The 23,325-nt window shown below is 49.3% G+C and overlaps 1 protein-coding gene across 1 annotated transcript; it reads left to right on the top strand.

The window, feature by feature from the left end:
• The first annotated feature begins 2,639 nt into the window (after window positions 1–2,639).
• On the top strand, window positions 2,640–3,489 carry LOC136481309 (uncharacterized). The gene has a single exon (XM_066478668.1). The coding sequence runs from the start codon at window positions 2,660–2,662 to the stop codon at window positions 3,275–3,277; it is 618 nt and encodes a 205-aa protein (XP_066334765.1). The 5' UTR covers window positions 2,640–2,659; the 3' UTR covers window positions 3,278–3,489.
• The last annotated feature ends 19,836 nt before the right edge of the window (window positions 3,490–23,325 follow it).

The following is a 23,325-nucleotide window of genomic DNA, read 5'->3' as shown; positions in this document are numbered from 1 at the left end:
AAGCCGGAAAGCAAGTAGGTGTACCTCACCCACCAAAGAGTATTGTCTCCACCAAGCAACCATTGGAGCTAATTCATATGGATCTCTTTGGACCGGTCGCCTACCTTAGCATCGGTGGTAACAAATATGGCCTTATTATTGTTGATGACTTTACTCGTTTCACTTGGGTGTTTTTTGTGTTTGACAAGAGCCAAGTACAAGAGAAGGCGAAAATCTTCATTAGAAGAGCACAAAGGAAGTTTGGTTTTCCCATCAAGAAAGTGCATAGTGACAATGGAACCAAATTCAAAAACACCTATGTGGAAGAATTTCTTGATGAAGAGGGCATCAAGCATGAGTTTTCAACTCCATATACGCCTCAACATAATGGTGTAGTAGAGAGGAAGAATCGGACTCTTATTGATATGGCAAGGACAATGCTAGATGAGTACAAGACCCTAGATATTTTTTGGTGTGATGCAATCAACACCACTTGTCATGCCATCAATTGTCTCTATCTACACAAGAAGTTGAAGAAAACTTCATATGAGCTTCTAATCGGTAACAAACCAAAAGGTGTCTTATTTTAGAGTGTTTGTGTGTAAGTGTTTCATACTTAACAAGAAACCCAAAACCTCTAAAGTCGCACCTAAAGTCGATGAAGGTTTTCTTCTTGGCTATCGATCAAACGAACATGCCTACCATGTTTTCAACAAAACCTCCGAGAGAATTGAAATAGCGGTCGATATGAATCTAATGGCTCTCAAGTAGAGCAAGTTGATTCAAGTGTTGTAGGTAATGAGGAACCACCGTGTGAAGCAATCAAGCAATTAGCCATTGGTGATATAAGACCACAAGAAGAAAAGGCTACAGAGGTGGAAACTTCTCAAGCTAGAGCCACTGTCGACTCAGCAACTGAAGCAAGAGCGGCAGAGCCACCCATAACAGCGGCAGTGCCGCCTAGGGAGCGGCAGTGCCATAGTCCACCAGTCCAGCAGTTGATGACTCACCTGTTCGAGGACAAGACATACAACAAATCCTTGAGCAAGATGAAGTCGAAGAGCCAGCAGACCATCAAGAAATCCTTGATCACCCAAGGCTAAGGCAAAATATACAAAGAGATCATCCTATTGACAATATCCTTGGGAGTCTTTGAAAGGGAGTAACAACTCGCTCTCATTTAGCAAACGTTTACCAAATTTACTCGTTTGTTTCATCTTTGGAGCCTCTCAAGGTAGATCAAGCACTTGGTGATCCGGATTGGGTAATGGCCATGCAAGAAGAGCTCAACAACTTCGAAAGAAATCAAGTATGGTCCTTAGTGGAAGGACCCAAGACTAATGTCATTGGCACCAAGTGGGTCTTCCGTAACAAGCAAGATGAGAATGGCATGGTGACAAGGAACAAGGCAAGATTGGTTGCTCAAGGTTTCACTCAAGTAGAGGGATTGAACTTTAAAGAAACTTATGCACGTACCGGTGGCAAGACTTGAAGCAATCCGGATGCTTCTACACTGACAATGTTACTCCCACTATGTCGGATGATCAAATGACCAAAATAAACTTTGTAGATCCTGAGAAGTTATAAAATTTTGTAGTTGGCAACATTTTGATTTAAAATCATCTTGTCATGCAAAAACGATGTTTGGATTTGAAAATTTTAAAATTTGAATTTTTCAAAAGACCTCGGATGGAAAAACTTTCTAAATGAAAATTGTAGATCTCCAAAAGTTATGAAACTATGTAGTTGACAACTTTTTGATTTGAAATCATCTTATCATGCAAAACTACGTTTGAATCTCTCAAGTTTGAAATTTGAATTTTTCAAACGACATCGGATGGAAAAGCTTCCTAAATGAAAATTGTAGATCTCGAAAAGTTATGAAACTTTGTAGTTGACCACTTTTTGATTTGAATTCGTTTAGAGCCTCAAACAACCAATTTACTCTCGGTTTAGTATAATATATGAGGATAGATAACGGAATCTAGACACAAGTGACAGTGTAGTGCAGTAGTAGAGCAACAGACACGCAAGGGAGATGTTGTGAGTTCGAATCCCGCCGGCCGCGTTAGCCGCGAATTTAGTGCAAAAAATGCAGCGACTTCGATGGAGACGGGCGGGCGTTGGCCGGTGGTGGCCTCCCCCGAATTTTTTTTTGAAAAATTTTGCTATTATTTTTGAGTTTTTTTCGTATTTTTATTTTGCCGAGTGTAAATCTTTGCCGAGTGCCCGACATGCGGCACTCGGCAAAAAAGTCTTTGCCGTGAAGGGATATGCCGACAGCTCTTTGCCGAGTGCAATTGCACTCGGCAAAGCACGCGTCTCGCGTAGTGTATGTTCCGGATCTTAAAAATAAAAGCTATCCAAAATGCATGGTGGATCATACATATGCGGCTGTCGTTGGTTATAATTGGACGATAAATATATATAATGTCCCAAAATGGCACTTGAACTAGCTAAAAGACACTTGTGAGGCCGGCCATTCATGACGTCGTTCTCCATGCACTAGAGAGGCATAGATGCAAGGAGAGCCAACAATGTCAATGCTGCATCCTAAGCCACAAACTCTGAGTGCAAGCCTGCAAAAATAGACGGTGACTGACCTATAAGTAAGGTCCGAAGAAGGTATATATATGCTCATACAGAGTTCATTGCGACCAACAACGAGTAGCTAGCCACCATGGCTTCTTCCTCTACTCATAGCTTCCTGATGCTTTTCCCCCTCCTACTGCTCCTCTCCACGGTCGTCGACTCCGGTAGCGCGCCAACCCCAGCCCCTGCAGCTACAACAGAAAAGTACCAGAAATGGTGCCAAGTAGCATCGGATTCTCAGTCGTGCATCAAGGTGATTGAGTCCATCCCTGGGATCCAGGAGGTTGATTACAATAACGCTGGCAAGGTCGCCGACTTGTGCATGCATTTTGCTGCCAATAAGACAACGGAGGCCAAGGGAGCTGCTGACACCTTGCTTGCTGCAGCAAAGGGCAAGCCTTCCAGTTGCCTCAAGGCCTGCGCCACCAACATCAAGTCAATGGCCGAGGTGTTGGTCAATCTCCCTACTGGGCAGGACGACATGAACGCCTATCTCACCTTTAAGGATGTCAGAGCCAAGTTCAAAGACGAGAAACCACCAGCCTGCGAGAAGGACTGCTGGAACAAGACGTCATCGTCTTCAGCTGACGAGACCAGCATCGTGGACAAGTTCCATGATATCTGGAATGTGGCCAAAGTTGGGAATATGCAGATTAATTATATCTTCCCTTGGCCAGACAGCGACGACGACGATAACATCCTTTAATTAATATCTGTTTTTCTATTCTATTTGTGTCTATTCCGTGTTGTAACAGCTATGACCATGCATGGTGTCATGTGAGATCACATTACTATTTGTATGTTTTGTTCTTTTTATTTTGTTTGAAGACATGGTCGATCTTGGCCCCCCAATATTTTGACAAATTATTGTAATTGTAATAAGTTGTGTTATTTATTGCAACAATGTGTGTTATGTTTGATGTTGTATTTATGTCTATGGCAACATTAAGGGGACATATAATATTCATTACACGCACCATGTTTGATGTTGTTCTTTTTTATGTCTATTGCGTCGTCTGGGACGGCCTGGAAGCAGCGGCGCGGTGACGGGAGACCGAGCTCTCCGTCTACTGCTCGAGGGCAATGTGAAGGAGCCGCCTTGCCTCATGGAGCCTCTCGTTGTTCTTCGGATCCGGCGTGTCGGAGATGTCTCCGAGGCGACAGGCGGCGGCTACCATGTTGTAGGCCGCGTGGGGGAAGCGCAGCGTGCTGGGCACCCCCGTGCGGTTGTCGTTGTCGCGAAGAGCAGCCTGCTGCTACTCCATCTCCTCCCTCGTTCTCTTGAGCTCGGCTTCGGCGGCGTCGAGATCCACCTGCCAGGACTGGAGGCGCGCATCCTTCTCCTTGAGGTAGGCCGCGTGGTTGGTGGGGCTCAGATCCGGAGGTGTGAGGTCAGGAGCATCGGCGGCGGCAGCCCCGTCGTTGATGAAGAAGCACTCGCGGGAGGGAGAGAAGTAGTCGACGTCGTCGGAGTCGTACTCCAGGCCATGCCCAGAGAGAACCTCTAGGAAGTTGCGCAGAGAGGGGACATCGGTCCCCGCTGCGCCCGAGAGGATGACGCCACGCGGTGCCTCTCGGCTAACGAGGTGCTCCAACTCGAGCTGGAACGACGCCGCCGTGTTCTGGATCCCGTACAGGAGATCACGGAGGTAGTACCAGAAACGGTCGGGTGGCGAAAGCACCTCGCCGGTGATGATTTGGTAGTGGACGTTCGCCAGCATGTAGAATATCTGGCGTTGTTCCGACACAGAGGGGTTTGGGCCTAGCCCGAGCCAGATCTGCCGGGCGAGGACCTCGAGGTCCGCTCCCACCGGCGCGGTCTCCTTGAGGGGGGTGAAGCTCGCCATAGCAGTCGACGACGTAGTCCAAGCTCCCAAAGTTGAGAACTTGGCTGAGGATGAAGGCGCCAGCGGCGACGTCGATCTTGCCGGAGAAGCAGACGCCGCCTTCTGGGGCAGCACCGCCTGCTTCAGCGATGAGGCGGGTGGCTTCGACCACCATAGAGTCGTAATCACACTCGACGCGCTCCCCTACCTGGCGCGCCAGCTATCGTGGGTTTGTTGCCGTGGCAAGCATCGTGATTGTTCGTTGGATGTCGGAAGTGTGGGTCTCCGGTGGCTCGGGTACTCAAAAACACAAGGGAGACATAGCGGTTTATCCTGGTTCGGGCTATCAAGGCCCTACGTCCAGCAGTTAGGTGTTCTACGTGTTCAGGAGCATGCAAGTCGGGGGGTTACAACGGAGGAGAATGGGGATTTGGTAGAGGATCGCTCGGTGCTATCCTATGGCTCGTCGACGGCGAGGTTTCTTCCCGGCGAGTGAGGAATCGGCCCTGTCTTTAGCCGGGTGGCCGAGGGGAACACTCAGTTGTTCCTCTGCTTCTAGGGATAGGATCTCTCTCTGGTGACCAATCGGGCTCTCAGCTCTATTCTGTTGCCCTCTCGGCCCCCTTCTCCCTCTCTATGGGAGACGACCCTCCCCTTATATTTTGAGGAAGGTTGGGTACAAGTTCGTTTGGTGTTTCGGTCTATGGTCTTTATGCACCGAGTTCAGGAGGGTGCTGTCGTGGCATGGATGGACCTCGGCTTCGTTGTCTATTGAGGAGCTAGAGGAGCTACTAGCGCCACCTGACACTGTTGTCATCGCCTGGCACTTGACAGTCAGGGGCTATTTGCTGCGTTCCAACCTCCCCCGGGTGAACCTTCTCGAGGCCTCCTTGGCCGCGAAGGAGCCTCGACCTAAGGGGCTGATGAGTGGGCCCTAAAGACCTACCATCCCTGGAGTCAGTGAAGCTGCTTGTCGTGTTGCATCACGCCGATTGCGTGACCCTATTGGAGGAGCGGTGGACGGCGCCTCGCCTCCATTGGTCTTGGAGGCACTGCGGAATCTCTGCGCCCACCGGGCTTCGAATGCTCGACGGGGTTGATAGCTCAGGATGCTGCCCGGACACCCGGGCGCTAGCCCGGGCCTGTGCTAGGTCGAAGTCAAGATAGGGCCACCGTCGCTTGGCATCCTAGGCCCTCGCGAGCCCTCCAGCCCTGAGTAGCGGCGGTAGACGCGCTCAGGCTAGGCCTAAGTCATAGCCCCCGAGCGATCTGTGAGATCAGTCGGGGGTCCATCAATTGACAATTCCTTACCAGGGACTTAGCGTACCCCTAGGTTTAACTCTCGTCAACTAGTTTAGCTCAGCTTTTCAATTAGAATATAATTTGACTAAATTAATATCATTCGCATGGTTTTGTTTAAGTAAAAATCAATCAAGCCTATAGTCTTTCTTGCGTTCCTGCAACTGTAGCAACGAGCCTCTCTTTTAGCATGCTATATTGAAGCTTTTGCTTTGATTGGTGTACTGTTCTTAGTTGTTTTTGCACTACAAGAAATGTGTGGTTTCTTGACGTATTTAGTATGACAACATGTCATAATGTTATTATATCATCTGGTTTATGACATTCTATTTTAGGCATTTCGACTTAGTGACAATAAAAAGTTGCTCGGGCTACGCAATCATAAAAAAATATGGGCAAAAAAAAAACAAAAATGAAATAATGGACCAGGCAATATCAACCCCAAAAAAGCTTGTGGCCCATGAAGAGGCTACCTGCTATGTGGGCTTTAGTAGGTCAAAATTCATTTTGTGACTTTTTTTCCTGCCATGTCAGTGCCGTGTCAGCTTTTGTCCTACGTGGCATTTGCCCATGTGGCAAGGCCTAGGATTTTGTGACTATAAACCAAAGTCATAAACCTTTATGACACTAAAATCCATTGTCATAAGCTTGTGACAATAAATATACAAACGTCACATAATCAATTTGTGACGGCGGTTTTTTGACGTTTGAATTTTCGTCAACTGAAAGTCATAAATCTTAAGTTGATATATTAATTCCATATATTTTGACATAAATAGAATGTAAAAAAACCACATATTTCTTGTAGTGTTGTTTTATGTACTTGTATGTTTCACTACCGGAGTGAGGAAGTTTGCCGTGTGCCCACGGCACACGGCGAAGCCCAAAAAACACTCGGCAAAGCCTTTGCCGAGTGTTACACTCGGCAAACGGCACTCGGCGTACACAGAGTCGCCAAACGTTTTTTGCCGAGTGTTTTTTTATCAGGCAAAGACTTTGCCGAGTGTTTTTTGGGCACCGACACTCGGCAAAAAAAATCGAAAAATATAAAAAAAACCCTCCACCGCCACCACGCGGCTCGCCCCACCGCTGCCGCCACCCCGTGGCTTGCCCCGCCGTTGCCGCGACCCCGCGGCTCGTCCTGCAGCTGCTCGCCACCGCCACCACACGGCTCGCCACCGCCGCCGCCACCCCGCCACCATGCGGCAAGTCCCGCCGCTGCTCACCACCGCCACCACGTGGCTCGCCCCGCCTCTACTCGCCGCCGCTACCACCACCGCCCGGCTCGCCCGCCGCTTCCCGCCGGGAGAGGGAGAGGAGGGAGGGGAGGGGGCGGCGCCGGGAGAGGGAGGGGAGGGTGGGAGGGAGGGGGGTGGCGGACGGGTGCTTTTATAACATGCTTAGTTTACCGAGTGTCAGATCGAGGACACTCGGCAAAGCTGGCTTTGCCGAGTGTCAGATCACAACACTCGGCAAACTAATCTTTGCCGAGTGTCTAGGGTTTGGGGCACTCGACAAATATATTATTTATTTTTTATTTCCTTGTTTTCCATAACGTGTTTTCCTTTTTTGTTCGATGTACTTTGAAAATACCTTGTCAAATTTACTTAACAATATATATGATTTTTCTACGAATATGATTCCATTATTTTATGCAGTTACAGCTCAAATTTCATTTATATCAATTAAAATTCTATAATTGCACTTAATAAATTAAAATTATGAAACAGATCTAAAAAATTACCAAAATTTCACATGAAACAATCTATGTTCTGTATTGCCTATACAAAAAGTTTTGAAGTCAAACCCCAATTCGACCGTCACTTTTACTCCAAATCTTACCGATTCCTTCTCAACGCTACGATTCTTCTTCTAAGATGCTTCGGTTTATAAACATCGTACGTGACAAATTGTGCGAAAACCTTCTCAATTTTTTACCATGGCCTCCACGTATGATATCATCATATCATGACAAATCTCATGATTTTCAGACTTCGTTTGCTTTTTTTAGAATTTAAAAACCATTCGGCCACACGTTCGTGGTCGTGTTTCCTAAACAAGATGTTCAAAATTTCTTTTCATTTCCTGGGTAAGGCCTCACACTGGACTCAATAACATGAATATTATTTTTCTACTCATTTTATTCTATTATTGGAATCAGTTACAGTTCAAATTTGACTTATACAAAAAAATTCCTAGAAATACAATAAATTAATTAAATATAGCAAACAGATCCACAAATATACCAAATTTTAACATGGAATACCACATGTTGTATGTTGAGAGTACAAAAAGTTTCAAGGTCAGAAGAGAAAAAAAATAAAATTATTTGCCGAGTGCCAAATAGTTACACGCGGCAAACATATTTCTTTGCCGAGTGCCTAGTTTTGCCAAGTGTTTTTTTTTCTAGTTTGCCGAGTGTCGAACTTTGCGAGTGTTTTTTTGCATCGTTTGCCGAGTGTTTTTTTCACAGCACTCGGCAAAGGGCTTGTTTGCCGAGTACCCGAGGAAATGCACTCGGCAAACATAAAAACACTCGGTAAATAGCCGGTTTCCGGTAGTGTTTGCTCCAGTTGCTTGGTGTTGCTATGGGTAGAAGGAGAACCATTCGTAAACACTGGAGACCAGAAGCTGAGTGCCAGAAGTTGTAGAATGGAAGATGAAGTTTGAAGATTCTCTAAGCAAGTTTCTTTGAGTGACAAGCAAGTGTAAAGAAGGAAGTATAATATGAGGTTCTCCTAGATACCTAATAACCTTAATGTCACTACACTCATCTATGCATGTGTCTAATTCGATCAACCTTTAAGGTCTTATCCTAGCTATTATTTTCCTGATCCTTGATACATATGAGGTTTATGCATATGTGTAGTTTTGCTAGTTGCTCTACTTAATAACGAAACCAGGCAGGTACGGAGATTCCTCACCGCCTGCCCGTTCAACGGGTGCGAGGCCCTATCGGCCACTTCTTCGACAATGTCACACAACTGGCATGACACATCAGAACAAACGGCTTCACTGACTCTAGGGGCAGCGGGCTCCAGGGCCCACTCGTCAGCCCCTCAGGCGGGGGCTCCTTCACGGCCAAGGAATCCTTGAGAAGGTTCACCTAGGGGAGGCCTCGTCGCAGCAGACAGCCCCTGATGGTCAAGTGCTAGGCGGTGGCAGCGGTGTCAGGTGGCAGCTGTAGCTCCATCGACTCCTCTCTACGCGATAAGGCAAGGTCCATCCACAGCGTGGCAAGGTACTCGTGCACCTCGGTGTACGTGGACCAAAGAATAGAACCCAAGCCGACTTGTACTCGACCCCTCCTCAGAATATAAGGTGAGGGTCAGCTCCCATAGAGGTGGAGGATCGAACAGTAGATGATTCCCAACTAGACCGATTTGACAACCCAGCTAGAGAAGGCCGGTTCCTTACTCACAGCGGAAGAACACCTCCGATGAGCCGTAGGATAGAACCGAGCAATCCCGTACCAGACTCTCAATCTCTATTGTTGTAACCACCGATTTGGGTGCTCCTCAACACGAAGAACACTATACTGCTGGACGTAGTGCTCAGAAGCCCGAATCGGGATAGATCGCCATGTCTCTCATGTGTTTGAGTGTCCGAGCCACCGGAGACCCACACATCGACTTTCGACGAACAACCACGATGCTTATCGTGGTTACGAACCCGCGACAGCTGGTGCGCTAGGTAGGGGAGCACATCGTGTGTGATTACGACTCTACGATGCCCAGAGCTAACCGCCTCGTTGCCGGAGCAGGCGGCATCGTCCTAGAAGGTGGCGTGCGCTTCACCGGTGAAGTCATCATCGCCGTCGGCACCTTTGCTCCCGGTCAAGTTCTCAACTTTGGGAGCTTAGCCTACGTCGTCGACTGCAGCGGTGAACTTCACACCCTCGAGGAGACCGCATCGGTGGGCGTTGAGTCCCCGGTGTTGTATCCTTCGTCGGGCCTCTTGGGACTGGACCTCGAGGTCCTCGCCCGGCAGATCCGACTCGGTCTGGGCCCAAACCCCATCTTGTCGGAGTGCCGCCAGATGTTCTACTTGCTGGTGAAAGTCCACTACCAGATCGACGCCGAAGAGGTGCTGCCACCGCCTGACCGCTTCTGGTACTTACTCCCGTACCTCCCGTATGGGATCTAGAACGCTGCGGCATCGTTCCAACTTAAGTTGGAGCAGCTCGTTAGCCGGGAGGCACCAAGCGTCATCATCCTCTCAGGCGTGGTGGGGACCGACGTCCCCTCTCTACGCAGCTTCCTCGAGATCCTCTCGGGATTCGGACCAGAGTACGACTCCAACACCACCTACGACTTCTCTCCGCCACGCGAATGCTTTATCATCGGTGATGGGGCCGGTACCGACACCGCTGCCAAGCTCACGCCTCCGGATCTGAACCCCATCAGCCATGCAGCCTACCTCAAGGAGAAGGCTGCGCGCCTCCTGGCTCGGCAGGACGATCTTGACGCCACCCAAGCAGAGCTCGAGAGGAGAAGGAAGGAGATGGAGCTACCGTAGGCTAAGCTGTGTGACAACGATGACCGCGCGGGGCCTCCCGACCTACTGCACAGCCTGCTCTGAGAAAGAAGGCTAAGAAGCTCCCGGGCACGACTCATGGCCACGATGGGTCAGCTGACCCCTTGCTCGGATACTCGGCTCCGCAGAAGGAACCGACCCGGCCGAGGCGCGTCCCGACTGTTCCCACCCAAGGGAAGGCCTCGGCCGAGCCACCGGCCTATGACCACGGCGCTCGCGGTAGGACAAGGAGCTCGGCCCTCCACGCCAACATCGCGTCCAAGGGGCAAACTGAAAGCTACGTGGCTAGAGGAGATGTTTCAAGGAAGAGTGGAAAGCAGTCTGTCATTTCTACTTCCACTATGGAGGCTGAATTTATGGCATGCTTTGAGGCTACTATTCAACCACTGTGGCTGCGGAAATTTGGGTCCAGTCTTCAGATTATTGACAATATTGATAGACCGCTAAACATACACTGTGATAACGCCACCGTTGTCTTCTTCTCCAAAAATGATAGGTACTCGAAAGGAGCAAAACATATGGATTTAAAGAACTGCAAAAGAAATGAGTATCAATCACAACTGGAATGAGGTTCTTTGCCGAGGGCCGGATACGCTCGGCAAAGAAGCCTTTGCCCTCAGCAAAGGATTTGCCGAGAGTTGCTCTCGGCAAAGGCCGGTCGGCACAGTACCTCACGGCAAAGGCTACTTTGCCGAGAGCCGCATCTCGGGCTCTCGGCAAAGGATTTGCCGAGGGTTAGCCGGCCGTCGGCAAAAATTTTCGCCGTGACGGGGAGAGGTCATGGTAAAGTTGATCTTTGCCGTGAGCCTTAGCAAGCTCTCGGCAAAGAATTTCTAAATTTTTTTCCAAAAAACTTTGCCGAGCGTCTGTCAGAAGAGCTCTCGGCAAAGAATATTGACAATTTTTTTTGACATTTTTTGTGCCGAGAGCTATGGCTCAGCTCTTGGCAAAGGCTTCCTCTTTGCCGAGCGCAATGGTCATGCGCTCGGCAAAGCTGGGATTCTGTGTGTTCCAGAATTCCCAGCTTTGTCGAGGGCATGACCATAGCCCTCGGCAAAGCCACAGCCAGTTTTAATTTTTTTTTGTTTTTGCATTTCCAGTCAACAAATAAACATATATATGACATCCACATCATAATAAGCACATCCACATATCAATAACCACATCCACATCACATAATTCACATCCACATCACATAATTCACATCCACATCACATAGAAGTCTCGAAGTTCGAAGTCACAAACAAATCTCGACACATAGACAACCGCAAGTGTAAAGTTCGACAAGCAACATAAACAAGAGGCACAGGAGGCGCCAAACTGGTCACGGCGACGGTCCGGGCTGAGAAGGCGGTGCGTGCGATCCTGGGGAGTTGACGAGGAGAAGGTTAGGGTCATTCGATGCCGCCGACTGACGCTACACAAACAAAGAAGATGCAGAACGTGTTAGACAACATAAATAGATAACCAAGCACTACATGTACTTTTTACCACCACCACCACCAACCACGCGACACCACCACCACGACCACACCACCACCACCACCACCACACCACCACACTACTACTAACCAACAAGCACACCACCACGCCACCACCACCACCACCACCACCACCACACCACCACCACAACCACACCACTACTACCACCAACAACAACCACACCACCACGCCACCACCTCCACCAACCACGCAGCCACCACCACAACCACGCCACCACCACCACCAACCACGCCGCCACCACCACCCACCACCATCACCACTAGCACTAGGTTTCACTAGGTTTTACTAGGTTTCACTAGGTTTGACATTTAGAGAAACTAAAACATTTGTCATACTCACCGGAGTAGAATCAAGCTGAGGTGGAGGTGTAGGCTGCAGCTGACTGAGCAGGAACTGTGGGACCGTTCCACCTTGGGTCATCGCAAGACCCCGCACGTAGGAGAGCACCTCTGCCATCTGCCGCTGATCCTGCTCCTGCTTGGCCTCTAAAGCTGCCAGCCTCTGCCGCTCGAGCTCCCACTCGGCCTCCAAAGCTGCCAGCCTCTGCCGCTGCTGCTCCCGCTCGGCCTTCATCGCCTACAGCTGTGCCTGCAACATTTGACGCCAATGTTTCAAGATTGCGGAGCTAAGGTATGTAAAAGTCAAAGAACTAGGAATGGAAGAGAACACTTACCTGGAGTGTCGACACCACGGTCGGGCGCTGGCGTATGGCCGGCATTGAGCTCGTGCTCGCTGCTCGGATCTGGTGTAGCGGAGGAATAGAGGTCGTGTCAAGGACACCGTCGCCAAGCCAGAACCTCCCGTGCTTCTTGCCTTGCCCCACCCTCATCACGAGTTCTGGATCAAGCCGCTCCTCGGTGGTTGGGTCATAGTCTGGCCCGTGGACTAACCTTGCCATCTCTGTGTACGCAGAGATGCGAGGGGCAATGCTGGCGTTGGTGAACGACTCGGCAGGGACTTCCGGGGTCTAGTCGGTGGCGGATGTCGCCTTGCCCAAGTGGGACAAGGCATATGACTTGAGGTGACCACAAGGGTGGCCACCATGTGACGCCGACTGCGAGAAAGACAATAACATTGTTAGAGTTGTTGCAGAATTGAGTGTTAGGTTAGAGAAATGGTTTCGCCTTACCCAAGCTTCTGAGAATTCAGAGAGGTTGCGGCTGCCTTGATGGTGTGGTACTCCTTGCATCAGCAAACGGCGCTCGCGTGCTTCATCATGCTCCTTCTTCTAGTCCTGGCTGAGCCACATGTCCACAATCCTCTCCCAGGCATCCGGATGCCGATTGCACCAGTTTGGAATCGCCTACAGGCCATCAAGCAAACGATATATCAGAAGATCAAATTAAGGAAACTTAATCTCAGAAGAAATCAATAGTAATGTTCTGTATTTACCGCAAGGTACTCCTCCTTGGTCAGCACCACCTGTCTTGCCTCGTCCTTTTTGATGCTATGCCCTTGGACCTTCGCGTAGTGCCAAATGTGCGCCTGATGACGCGCGTCGTGAATCATGTCCGTGATGCGCTTCTTACAAGAAGCGACCGCCACCTGGTACGCCCTGTGCTCCTTGCCCTCCTCGATTCTAAAGAAATCCTGCATAAAGGCACGAGGTATCAATTACTTATTAGAAGAATGCCCAATGAATACGATGTATCTGTGGCTAAAAGAATACAATGTGTGCCTGAAAGACTTACCGACAGGTCCCTGACGACCCGCTCCGCCTTGTTCCTGTATCTATGGCCACTACGATCCATGGCATCGGCGGCCAATTCGTAGTGGTTGAACTGAGTGGCCGGCTCGAACATGTCCGGGCTCACCTCCACCAGGCTAGGGAGTGCTCCCTGCACAGACCTCCTAGGATGCCATTCACTTTGCGTGCCTTGGCTCCAGTCTCCACAAGTTTCCAGTTCCTGCACAAGTGATTACAAAAAGTATTAGTTTGTATTTTGATTTTCAACATTTCAAATGAAGAAGTTTCAAGCACATCTTAAGTTACTTACCTATCCCCATAGGGTGTGATCAGCGGGCGGGCCGCTTCAGGTATTGGTCGATGCGAGAGCTTCGCGGTACCACACAAGTACACCGTCGACACACCAGAGGAAGTGGACCCCCCTGCAGTCGCCTCGTCCCCTGAGGTGGAGGACCCCCCTGCATCCGCATGCTCCATCGCGGCGGCAGGCTCCTCCACGACCGCAGGCTCCTCCACGGCCGGAGGGGTAGTCGGCTGCGTCCTGCTCGGACGCCTGCGGCTCCTCCGCCTCGGCACCGGCTCCGGCTGAACCAACGCCTCTGGCTCCTCCTGGCTGGCGTAAAGAGACTAGACGGACCTCCTGGGTGGCATCTCCTGCATTAAAAAAGAACAAAACAATTAGCATATATAAACGATACATAATTAGAAAGAGATGCAAAATGAAGATAATTACATGCAAAATGAATATAATTACAAAAACAGATAATATTACATGTATTAGAAACGATCTCCACGATCGGGATTAGCTAGATTGTACATATCGTCATCGCTATCAACCATGTCCAAATCTTCATCCGCCTCCTCATCATCACTATCAACACCTAAGTGTAATCGGTCAAGGAACACTATGTCCTTTGGATTTTCCACCTCATCTCCAGAGTCCTCGTCCACAACCCTTTCGATGTCTGTCTCCATTTTGACTAGCCCGGTTAAGTCTATCTCAAAGCTCCCTTGTAGCCCCTCTTCGTGTTGATAGAACTCTCCATCATGTGTTTCTGGGTTCAAGTTGTAATCTTCATCGTTTGGGAGAGGTAGTCTACCGTGCGGCGATATTGTGTGAACAACATACCAACCCTTAAGGTTTTCCTTGGTTTGGCAAGCATATGGACTATAATAGACTTGCTTGGCTTGTGTGGCCACAATCCATACATCATCACCTTCATAGACGGAATCCTGTCGAGTCTCGACTAGCCCAAGATGAGGGTACTGTCTCGATACCTCAGGATCAAACCACCGGCATTTGAATATGACAGGACTAAATGGTCCGGCTCCACGAAACTGGAGTTCGTATATTTCTTCAAGTATCCCATAATAGTCCTTGCCATCAGTTCCGGGCGTCATAACTCTGGTATTTGTGGTCCTTCGATGCGGCCGACTCTGCTCGTAGCTTGTTGTGTGAAAGCGATACCGAGTGACCCTTTCAAAAGGCTGAGGGTAGATTTATTTTCGTCCTCATTGTAATGAGCCGGTCGATTATGCACGCTAGGAAGGTTGCCCTTATAGTATGTTGTTGTGAAGTTTGACACCTCCTCGTTAATGAACGCCTCTGCCATGGAAGCCTCAATTCTGGCTTTATTTCAACATTTCTTGCGAATAGTCTTTAGACATCTCTCGATTGGATAGCACCAGCGGTTCTGCACGGGCTCCCCATTCGTGCCTTGTACGGGAGGTGCACAATCAAATGCTGCATCGACAAGAAGAAGCCGGGTGGAAATATCTTCTCCAACTTACAGATCAACTCAGGGGCTCTTTTTTCCAAGTCAGCCACCACGTTTTGAGATAACTCCTTGGCACAAAGCTGGCGGAAGAAATAGCTCAACTCTGCCAGCACGACCCAGACATGCTCAGGGATGAAGCCTCGAACCATCGATGGAAGAAGGCGCTCAATCCATATGTGGAAGTCGTGACTCTTCATCCCTAAGACTCGGCCAGTAGATGGGTTGGCCCCCCTCTTAAGATTCGCTGCAAACCCATCAGGAAACATTAAGTCCTTGATCCATTGGACTACAACCGTCCTGTGCTTCTTTTCCAAGACGTAATCGCCCCTAGGCCTTCTCCATGTCTTGCCGGCTCTTGGTGGTCGCATCTCTAGGTGTGGTCTATCGCATAGCCTTGCTAGGTCCGCTCTAGCCTTAGGGTTGTCCTTTGACTTGTCAGTGTCCATGAGTGTTGCCCAGAGAGCTTCGGCGACATTCTTCTCAGTGTGCATTACATCAATGTTATGTGGCAGGGCCAGGTGCTTAAAATAGGGAAGCCTCTCCAAGCCTGACTTATGAGTCCACATATGTTGAACACCATACCCCACGAAACCAACTCCGTCTTCCTTGGCGACAAGACCATCTATCTGAGCAAGAACCTCGGCGCCAATCATCTTCTGCAGTTCAGGGTCTGTCACTACGACACCTTTCGTAAAGTTCTTAATGTCTCGTATGAATGCATGGTCAAGAGGGAGGAATTGTCGATGTTTGTCGAACGAGGAAAACTTGACACCACTCTTCAACCTAATGAACTGTAGAGCTGCCTTGCATACCGGGCATGGGAACTTCCTGTGGACACACCAGGCGCAGAATAGACCATACGCCAAAAAGTCATGCATCGAGTAGTGGTACCAAACGTGCATTGTGAAGTTCCTCTTTGTAGCATGGTCGTATGTCAGTACCCCGTGATCCCATGCACTGATCAACTCATCAATCAAAGGCTCCATGAACACACCCATATGTTTCCCCGGGTGACCAAGAATTATCAGCGACAAGAATATGTTCTGACGTTGAAGAAGGACACCGAGGGGGGAGATTGAGGGGGATAACGAAGATTGGCCAACAAGTGTATGGGGCCGCCATCATTCCAAAAGGATTGAACCCATCTGTTGCAAACGCAACACGCACATTATGAGCCTCTAGAGCTTTGTCAGCATAAATGCCATCAAATGTTTGCCATGCTTCACCATCTGATGGATGTACCATCTTGTTAGGATTGTATCGGATACCATTTTTATGCCATGTCATCTGTTTCGCGGACTCCTCGCTCATGAATAGCCGTTGGAGTCTTGGTATGAACGGAAGGTACTGTAGGACTTTCATGGGGATTCCAAGCTGCTTCTTCTGCTTCCGCGTGTTCTTTCCTAAAGAGGACGCACCCGTTCTCACAAGTGTGTATCTGCTCATACGGCATCTTAAGAGCTTTGAGGAGCTTCACTGACTCGTACATGTTCTTCGGCAGCGCGTGATCTGCCGAAAGCAGGGTCCCAAAAACTGCCAGCATACTATCGAAGCAGTCTCGACTCATGTTATGCATGGACTTTAACCCCATTAAGCATCCAATGGCATCGAGTTGAGAAACATTTGTCTTGTCATGAAGGGGCCTCTTAGCCGACTCCATCATGCGATAGAATGCCCTTGCGGTTTCCTCTGGCTCCTGCTCCTCGATTTCGTCCGTACATCATACATCGAAGTGTGCTTGGTGGAAGTCATCCATCATGTCTGGTACCCCGCCATCACTATCAAACCCCTCCAAGCGTGGCCTCAATGCCTCATCTCTAATACGATGGCCTTCACCATGGCACACCCACCGGGTATAGTCTGGCGTAAACCCAAACTTGCAAAGATGTTCCTCAATGACCTTCCTGATTTTCCTATTCTTGTTTGCACATTCGCTGCAGGGACACCACACCTCTGTCGCTGCTTGAGCACCCACACCAAATGCTTTGTCCAAGAAATCCTCAGTCTTCTGTATCCATTCACGAGTGACCTGATTCTGACTACGGCGGCCCGTGTACATCCAATCACGGTTATCCATCATCTACCATATATATAACAAAGTAATATAACCATCAATAGCATATGCACCGCTTGCCTACTATCTAATAGGTAGGGATAGATCCTAATCCCACCCGCGGATGCGTAGATGAGGTTAGTTTCCATGCTCCGCTCCAATCCGAGATAGAATTTCGGCAGCACATCCCCGTTGTTCTCCCGATACACGTCCTAGAAGGGAGAGTGTGTATCTGGAGAACAACAGGGAGGTGCTGCCGAAACCCCATCTCGGACCGGACCGGACCATACAAACTAAATCATCTACGCATCCGCGGGCTGTCTAAATAATGTGGACAATCCAAAACAGATACGGTCGCAGATATGCAGAGATCCGCATACCTACGACCGTATCTCTTTCGGACGGGAGACACCTAACTGGTTTTTGCGATCTAGCTAGGGTTACGGACAAAGGGCTTATACCTAGGGTGGCGGTGGAGTGGAGAGGTGACGCGGTGCAGGCAGACCCAAAGGAAGACGCTCAGGGTACTCCGGGTCCCCTCCGTCGAGCTATTCTCTGCAAAACAAGAAACACAATTTATAAGTTTAAAATTTCGGTAGAACCTCCCCTGTACGGGGAGGCTTCCAAAACCTGCAAGGAAAAAGACGGCACGATGGCTGACATCCACAATTTTGGCACGATGGCCGACACAGCGACATATGGCACGATGGCCAACACATCCACAAAAGGCACGAAGGCCCACTAATCCTGAAATGGCACGAAGGCCAGCAACAGGCGGGAGGGGGGCTTTACCTTGCGTGGCAGTGTAGTCGGGCGACGCGGAGTCAGGATCACCCCCGTCTTCGGCTAGACGCAGGGAAAACGGCGACGACCGCTCGGCGTGACGCGACGACGCGGGGGCGTGACGGTCGTCGGCCTCTCCTTCTCCCCTCCTTCTCCCCTCCTCTCTTCTCCCTTCCTCTTCTCCTTCCTCCTCCAAATGCTCTCTGCACGGCCGGCAGGGGCGCACGGGGCCAGCTGGGGGCGTGCGGGGCCGGCCGAGGCCGCGCTGGCCGCGGGGGTGGGCCACCGGCGGGCATGGCCGGGGGTGCGCGGGGCCGGCCGGGGACGCACTGGCCGCGGGGGTGGGCCACCGGCCGGCGTGGCCGGGGGGCCGCGGCGGTGCCCGACCACCGGGCGAGGCGGGGGACGACGCGGCCCCGACGATGACGGCGCTCGGCGGGCCGGGCTGCTGCTCCGGCGGCGCGGGGATGGGGCGGGGGCGGGCTACGGAGGCGCGGTGACGGGGCGGGGGCGGGGGAGAGGCTACGGCGACGCGGGGGACCGGCGACGGCGAGAGGAAGGGGGTGCGGGGCGCGCGGGCGAGAGGAAAGGCTGACTGGGCCGTGAGTGGTCTATGTGGACTGGGCCTTTGCTGAGGGCCCAGATCCGGGCTCTCGGCAAAGTTGTTTTTTATTTTTTTTTAAAAAACTCTTTGCCGAGAGCCCTTTGAGGCTCTCGGCAAATACAATTTTTTTTTGTTTTTTTTCCAATTTTTTTCTGGTGGCTAACAATAATATTTAAAAGACATATTTAAAATTTGGAGCTTTTTTTATTTTATTAGCTATATTTAATAAGTTTATTTCATTTACTTGAATTCTTCCCGGTAATTCAAATTTGAACTGCAGGTGCATCGAATATTGGAATTGAGTGATTCAAAAAATCATATTCATGGTATTGCATGTGGTGTGAGACCGTATCCAGTGACAGATGCCAAATTTGGCGCATCGTTTTCACGGAACACGGCGAGGAACTTGCGTGTAAAGTATTTTTAAATTATATAAAATGGAAACGAAGTCCGAAATTCACGAAACTTGTCGAGGTGTCATTTCATCTCATGTATAGGCTGTGATAAAAAAATGAGTGGATTTCGAGCAAGTTGCGACGTCCGATGCCTAAAACCCAGACATCTGATGTCTGGGTTTTAGGCATCGGACGTCGCAACTTGCTCGAAATCCACTCATTTTTATATCACAGCCTATACATGAGATGAAATGACACCTCGACAAGACCACTGAGTAATCTTCCTCTACCATGTCGGTGAGAGAATAGAGAGAGACAAGGGGGGAGAGAGGCTGAGAGGAGACACAAGAAACCCTAAAGGGATATTTATATATGCAGAAACGTATGATGGGCTTGGTGAACATTCTATTAACATGATTTTTAGAGACGGACTGTCTCTGAAAATGGTATGTCCACCTCTAAACATCACTAGTTATTTTTGAGACCGCCTTTCTTTTTGCTCACCTCTGTTAATTAGAATGTTTGTCTCTTAAAATCATTTCAATGGTAGTAGTGACAGTCAAGGAGGGCATGGGATCTGGCGGCCATCACCATGCATAGTTGCCTTGACCTGGTGGACCTCTGGAGGCGTGTGATCTAGCAGCAACGGCCCAATCCATTGAGGAGGGAGTAGGATTTGTCGAGTTATAACTACTTCACCCTGTACTTCATGGTCTTTGACGTCGACACCATGCGGTGGAGATGCCATGATATTGGCATAGATCTGCGATGGTGCAGGGTGGTGCAACCTCGTCCTCCATGCTGCGGGGGCCATTGTGACCTCATCCTCGATGTTGCGGGTGAGGCGTCCACCTTGTGAACTTCGTGGATCCAACCAGTGGATTTGGTGGATTTGCTAAGGAGTGGTGTCGGACAAACTTCCATTCTTCCAGGTGGTACACGAGATCTCCTTCGGCTTTGACTTGGTCTTTGTCATCCCCACCTCTCTCTCTGTGTGTGCAAGGCGATGGTGAGGTGGCGTGTCTCGGTGATGGTGGCTATCCTAGGAGCGAACTCAGCGACAGAGACGAGCAGCGGGCCTAGGAGGGGGCTCGGCGATATCGATGATGGTGGGCCTAGTAACGGTCTCGAGAATGGACTCATGGGCGAGCTTGTGGCTTTTTGTTTTTTAATCTATTTCCAAAGATGAGCATTATAGCTGCCTCTAAAAACAATGGTTAACAGTGACCTGAACCAAGAAGCAGGGGTGCCGCCCACCTCTAGAAATGATATTTTTTTCATCTCTAAAAATAGATTATGTAGTAGTGCCACTATAATTCATCTATTCTGAGACGTGCCATTACAATTTTGGCGTTCCATGAAATACACCACATCATACGTCTCACACGGATAAGTTACTCGGATCCTTTCCTCTCCCCGATCATTTACCTTCCGTTCAAAGATGGCAACGGGTAAAATACCCATGGATATAGGTATCGTAGACCTGCACCCATGAGAATATTTCTGTGCCCGCACTCGATAACCGCCACGAGCAGAACTATGCACCCACGGCTGCTATCCGCGGGCATGCCCGCATAACCGGGAAGATGACAGTGGCCTGGGGGTGAAGACGGGCAGACAGCGACCAGCGTGGCGAGGATCGGATGGCGCCTTGGGTCAGAGCTTCAAATCCGCGAGTAGAGGAGCTGTGACATCGTGAGTGGAGGAGCGAGAGGGGACGACGGTGGGGAGGCGCGCCCACGAGTGGAGGATCCGCCGAATGGAGGAGCTACTACGACCGCGAGTGGGAAGGCGTTGGCTACGACCGCGAGTTGAGGAGCCGCCAGCCGCGACTGTGAGTGGGGACTGGGGAGGCGCGACGCCGCCACGATGCCCACGAGGCCGCGACCGCGTGTGGGGATGATACGCGAGTGGGGAGGTGGGGCGCCGGGTGATGGGGACGGGGTTCCCGATCTTCTGTCAGGTGATGATAACTATGGTTTTGATGGAGCACGACACACCGATCCGACTTCAAATCAAAAGACCCTAGCCCTGCAATCTTAGCACCACAACTCCTCTGGTTATCAACCGTGTCACTAATCTAGTTGACCTCGCCAAGAAGGCTAATCCCTGCCTGCGAAATGAAGACCAGAAGTAAGAACTCGAAAGTACGCAGCTCAATTGAAAGTGACAAAGTGCAGATGTATGATTAAGATCACGAAAGTGGGGTTCCACAATCGAAAACGATGACTATTCGAAGACAGATTGTTCTAAAGCAAAACCCAACCCCTAATGAGGGTGGTGGCTACTGATTATAATGCCTAAGGGTTGTCACACCCCCTAGACACCCCCCCCCCCTAATGAGCTCAAAGACGATACATGGCCCAATGGACCAAAAACGGTGACGCAGTACAGGGACAGATTCTGAACGTGACTTGTTTCGACGATTCCCATTGACTCCAATGGAATTTCGACATCAAACTAAATCCATTGGTTAGCTTATGAAATTAGCTTTCCATCCATATGCGGATCATCGAAAATGAAGTCCAGATACGTCCTGGGCATCCATTTTACTGCTCGTTGGTCCTGAAGTCAAGTTGGACTGGGCCTCCGGCTTGCCTTCGACGTTCTTGCTGGTCTGTCTCACCCCCACACCTTTCTGGATTTAGTAGGCTTCAATTTGAGGAAGGATTGAATAGTAATCAAGGTTCTTTTGGTCCTATTTATTTATGCAATTTCATAACTGTCCAATAACTCAGTTGCGACATGGTCCATTTTTGCTCGCTTGTTTTTGCATATCTATAATAATTTATCAATGACAAATCTGACAAACTTTTTACCAAAAATGTTCTAGAAAAGACAAACCACATTGCATAGTCACTGCAAATTTGAACGTTGGAGGTTCTCTAGATCAAAGGGCAAGCAATAGGAACACCAGAATATTGCCCAAGCAGGCAAGCTTCTAAAGTCAAATCAATCTGGATGGAATTTCCTCTCCATTCTACAGAGTCTCAAATTGATATGAAACCGCTAAAAGCATCTTCCTCTTGATTACTTCCGCTAAAAGTTTAACATCTTCCTCTTGATTACTTCTAGTACATTGCCTGTTTTGTAAAAAAGAGGGGTATGAATCTACAAATAAGCAGATGAACCTTGAAACTTAAAGAGGTGATAGCAACAGCCAGAAACAGGATCAACCAAAGATTCTGGCCTATTTTATGCAATTGCTATAGCAACAGCCAAGAGCCAGTGTACCAATGCTAAAGTTGATTTCTTACCTAGATCCTACTGAGTGCTGGCTGAAATCTGGACACAAAAAGAAGCATTCGATAACATCAAGGGACAAAACTCAGGAATATCTTACAATGGGGGAGGTCTGCAAGTAATAATATATAGCAAACGTTGCTTTCCATATGACAAATTAAAATAAATACTGAATGTGTAATTAAACTGTTAGTTTACTAATTGTTTTGAGCCACTAAAACTTATATACAGGATATAATGTCTGGAAGCAAGATATAAATATATACAATAGTACAATAAAAGCAACAATTGATGTCCCGAACATATCATTTCTAAAGACAAGTCTAGTAATAAATAATTAATTACGGACACAAAAAATGCAATTGTATTGAAACGGCACAACATGTAATCAGATAATAATTTTTTTTAGTTCAATATTATTGCCACTAACTATACCTGAGTAGATAAGTTTTGGACTGCAAGATCAGTTGTTGGCTGGCTTCTCGGTAATTCAGTAGTGGCACCGTCCCCTTAGTTCGTCATCGCTGCATGGCATCAGTCGAAATATTCTGCAGAAAGTTTCACGAGGTAGATGCGGACCAGCACCGCCGTGGAGATGTCGCGCATGGGGTCGTCGATGTTATAGCCGCGGACGCCGCAGCCGGTGTCGAGGAGACGGAGGCCTGCCCTAGCGCCGAGGGAGTCCGCGCCGACCACCAACCTCGTGGAGTCGTGAATGCGCGTGGGAAGATGCGGTTGTTGATGGGCGAAGGAAACGGCACAGGAGAGGATTCGTAGCCTCGTAGGGAGAGGAAATCACCGACGCGGGTACACGCTCTGGGTAGGTTTGGCGCGCGAAAAAAAAAACGGAGCGGAGGAGAGATCAGTAACCGATCACAGCAGGGAAAGGTGTTTCGTCGTATAAGTAAGGTCCTTCTCGCTTTAGGGTGCGCCTGTCAGATCTATCTCAAGCGCTAGATATAAAATTGAAACACATCCAAGGGTGGAGACCTTAGGTGGGTAGAGGGCTTTTAGGTGACAGGTATTTTATAATTCCTTCGCTCTTTT

This window comes from Miscanthus floridulus, chromosome 9 (genome assembly GCF_019320115.1).
Source record: "Miscanthus floridulus cultivar M001 chromosome 9, ASM1932011v1, whole genome shotgun sequence".
Taxonomy (NCBI): Eukaryota; Viridiplantae; Streptophyta; class Magnoliopsida; order Poales; family Poaceae; genus Miscanthus; species Miscanthus floridulus.
Note: the sequence above shows the minus strand (reverse complement) of the source record. Positions and strands in the feature narration are given on the sequence as shown.

Bases quoted from the DNA above. Each gene is read 5' to 3' on its own strand.
- LOC136481309 (XM_066478668.1), top strand. From the start codon at position 2,660: ATGGCTTCTTCCTCTACTCATAGCTTCCTGATGCTTTTCCCCCTCCTA.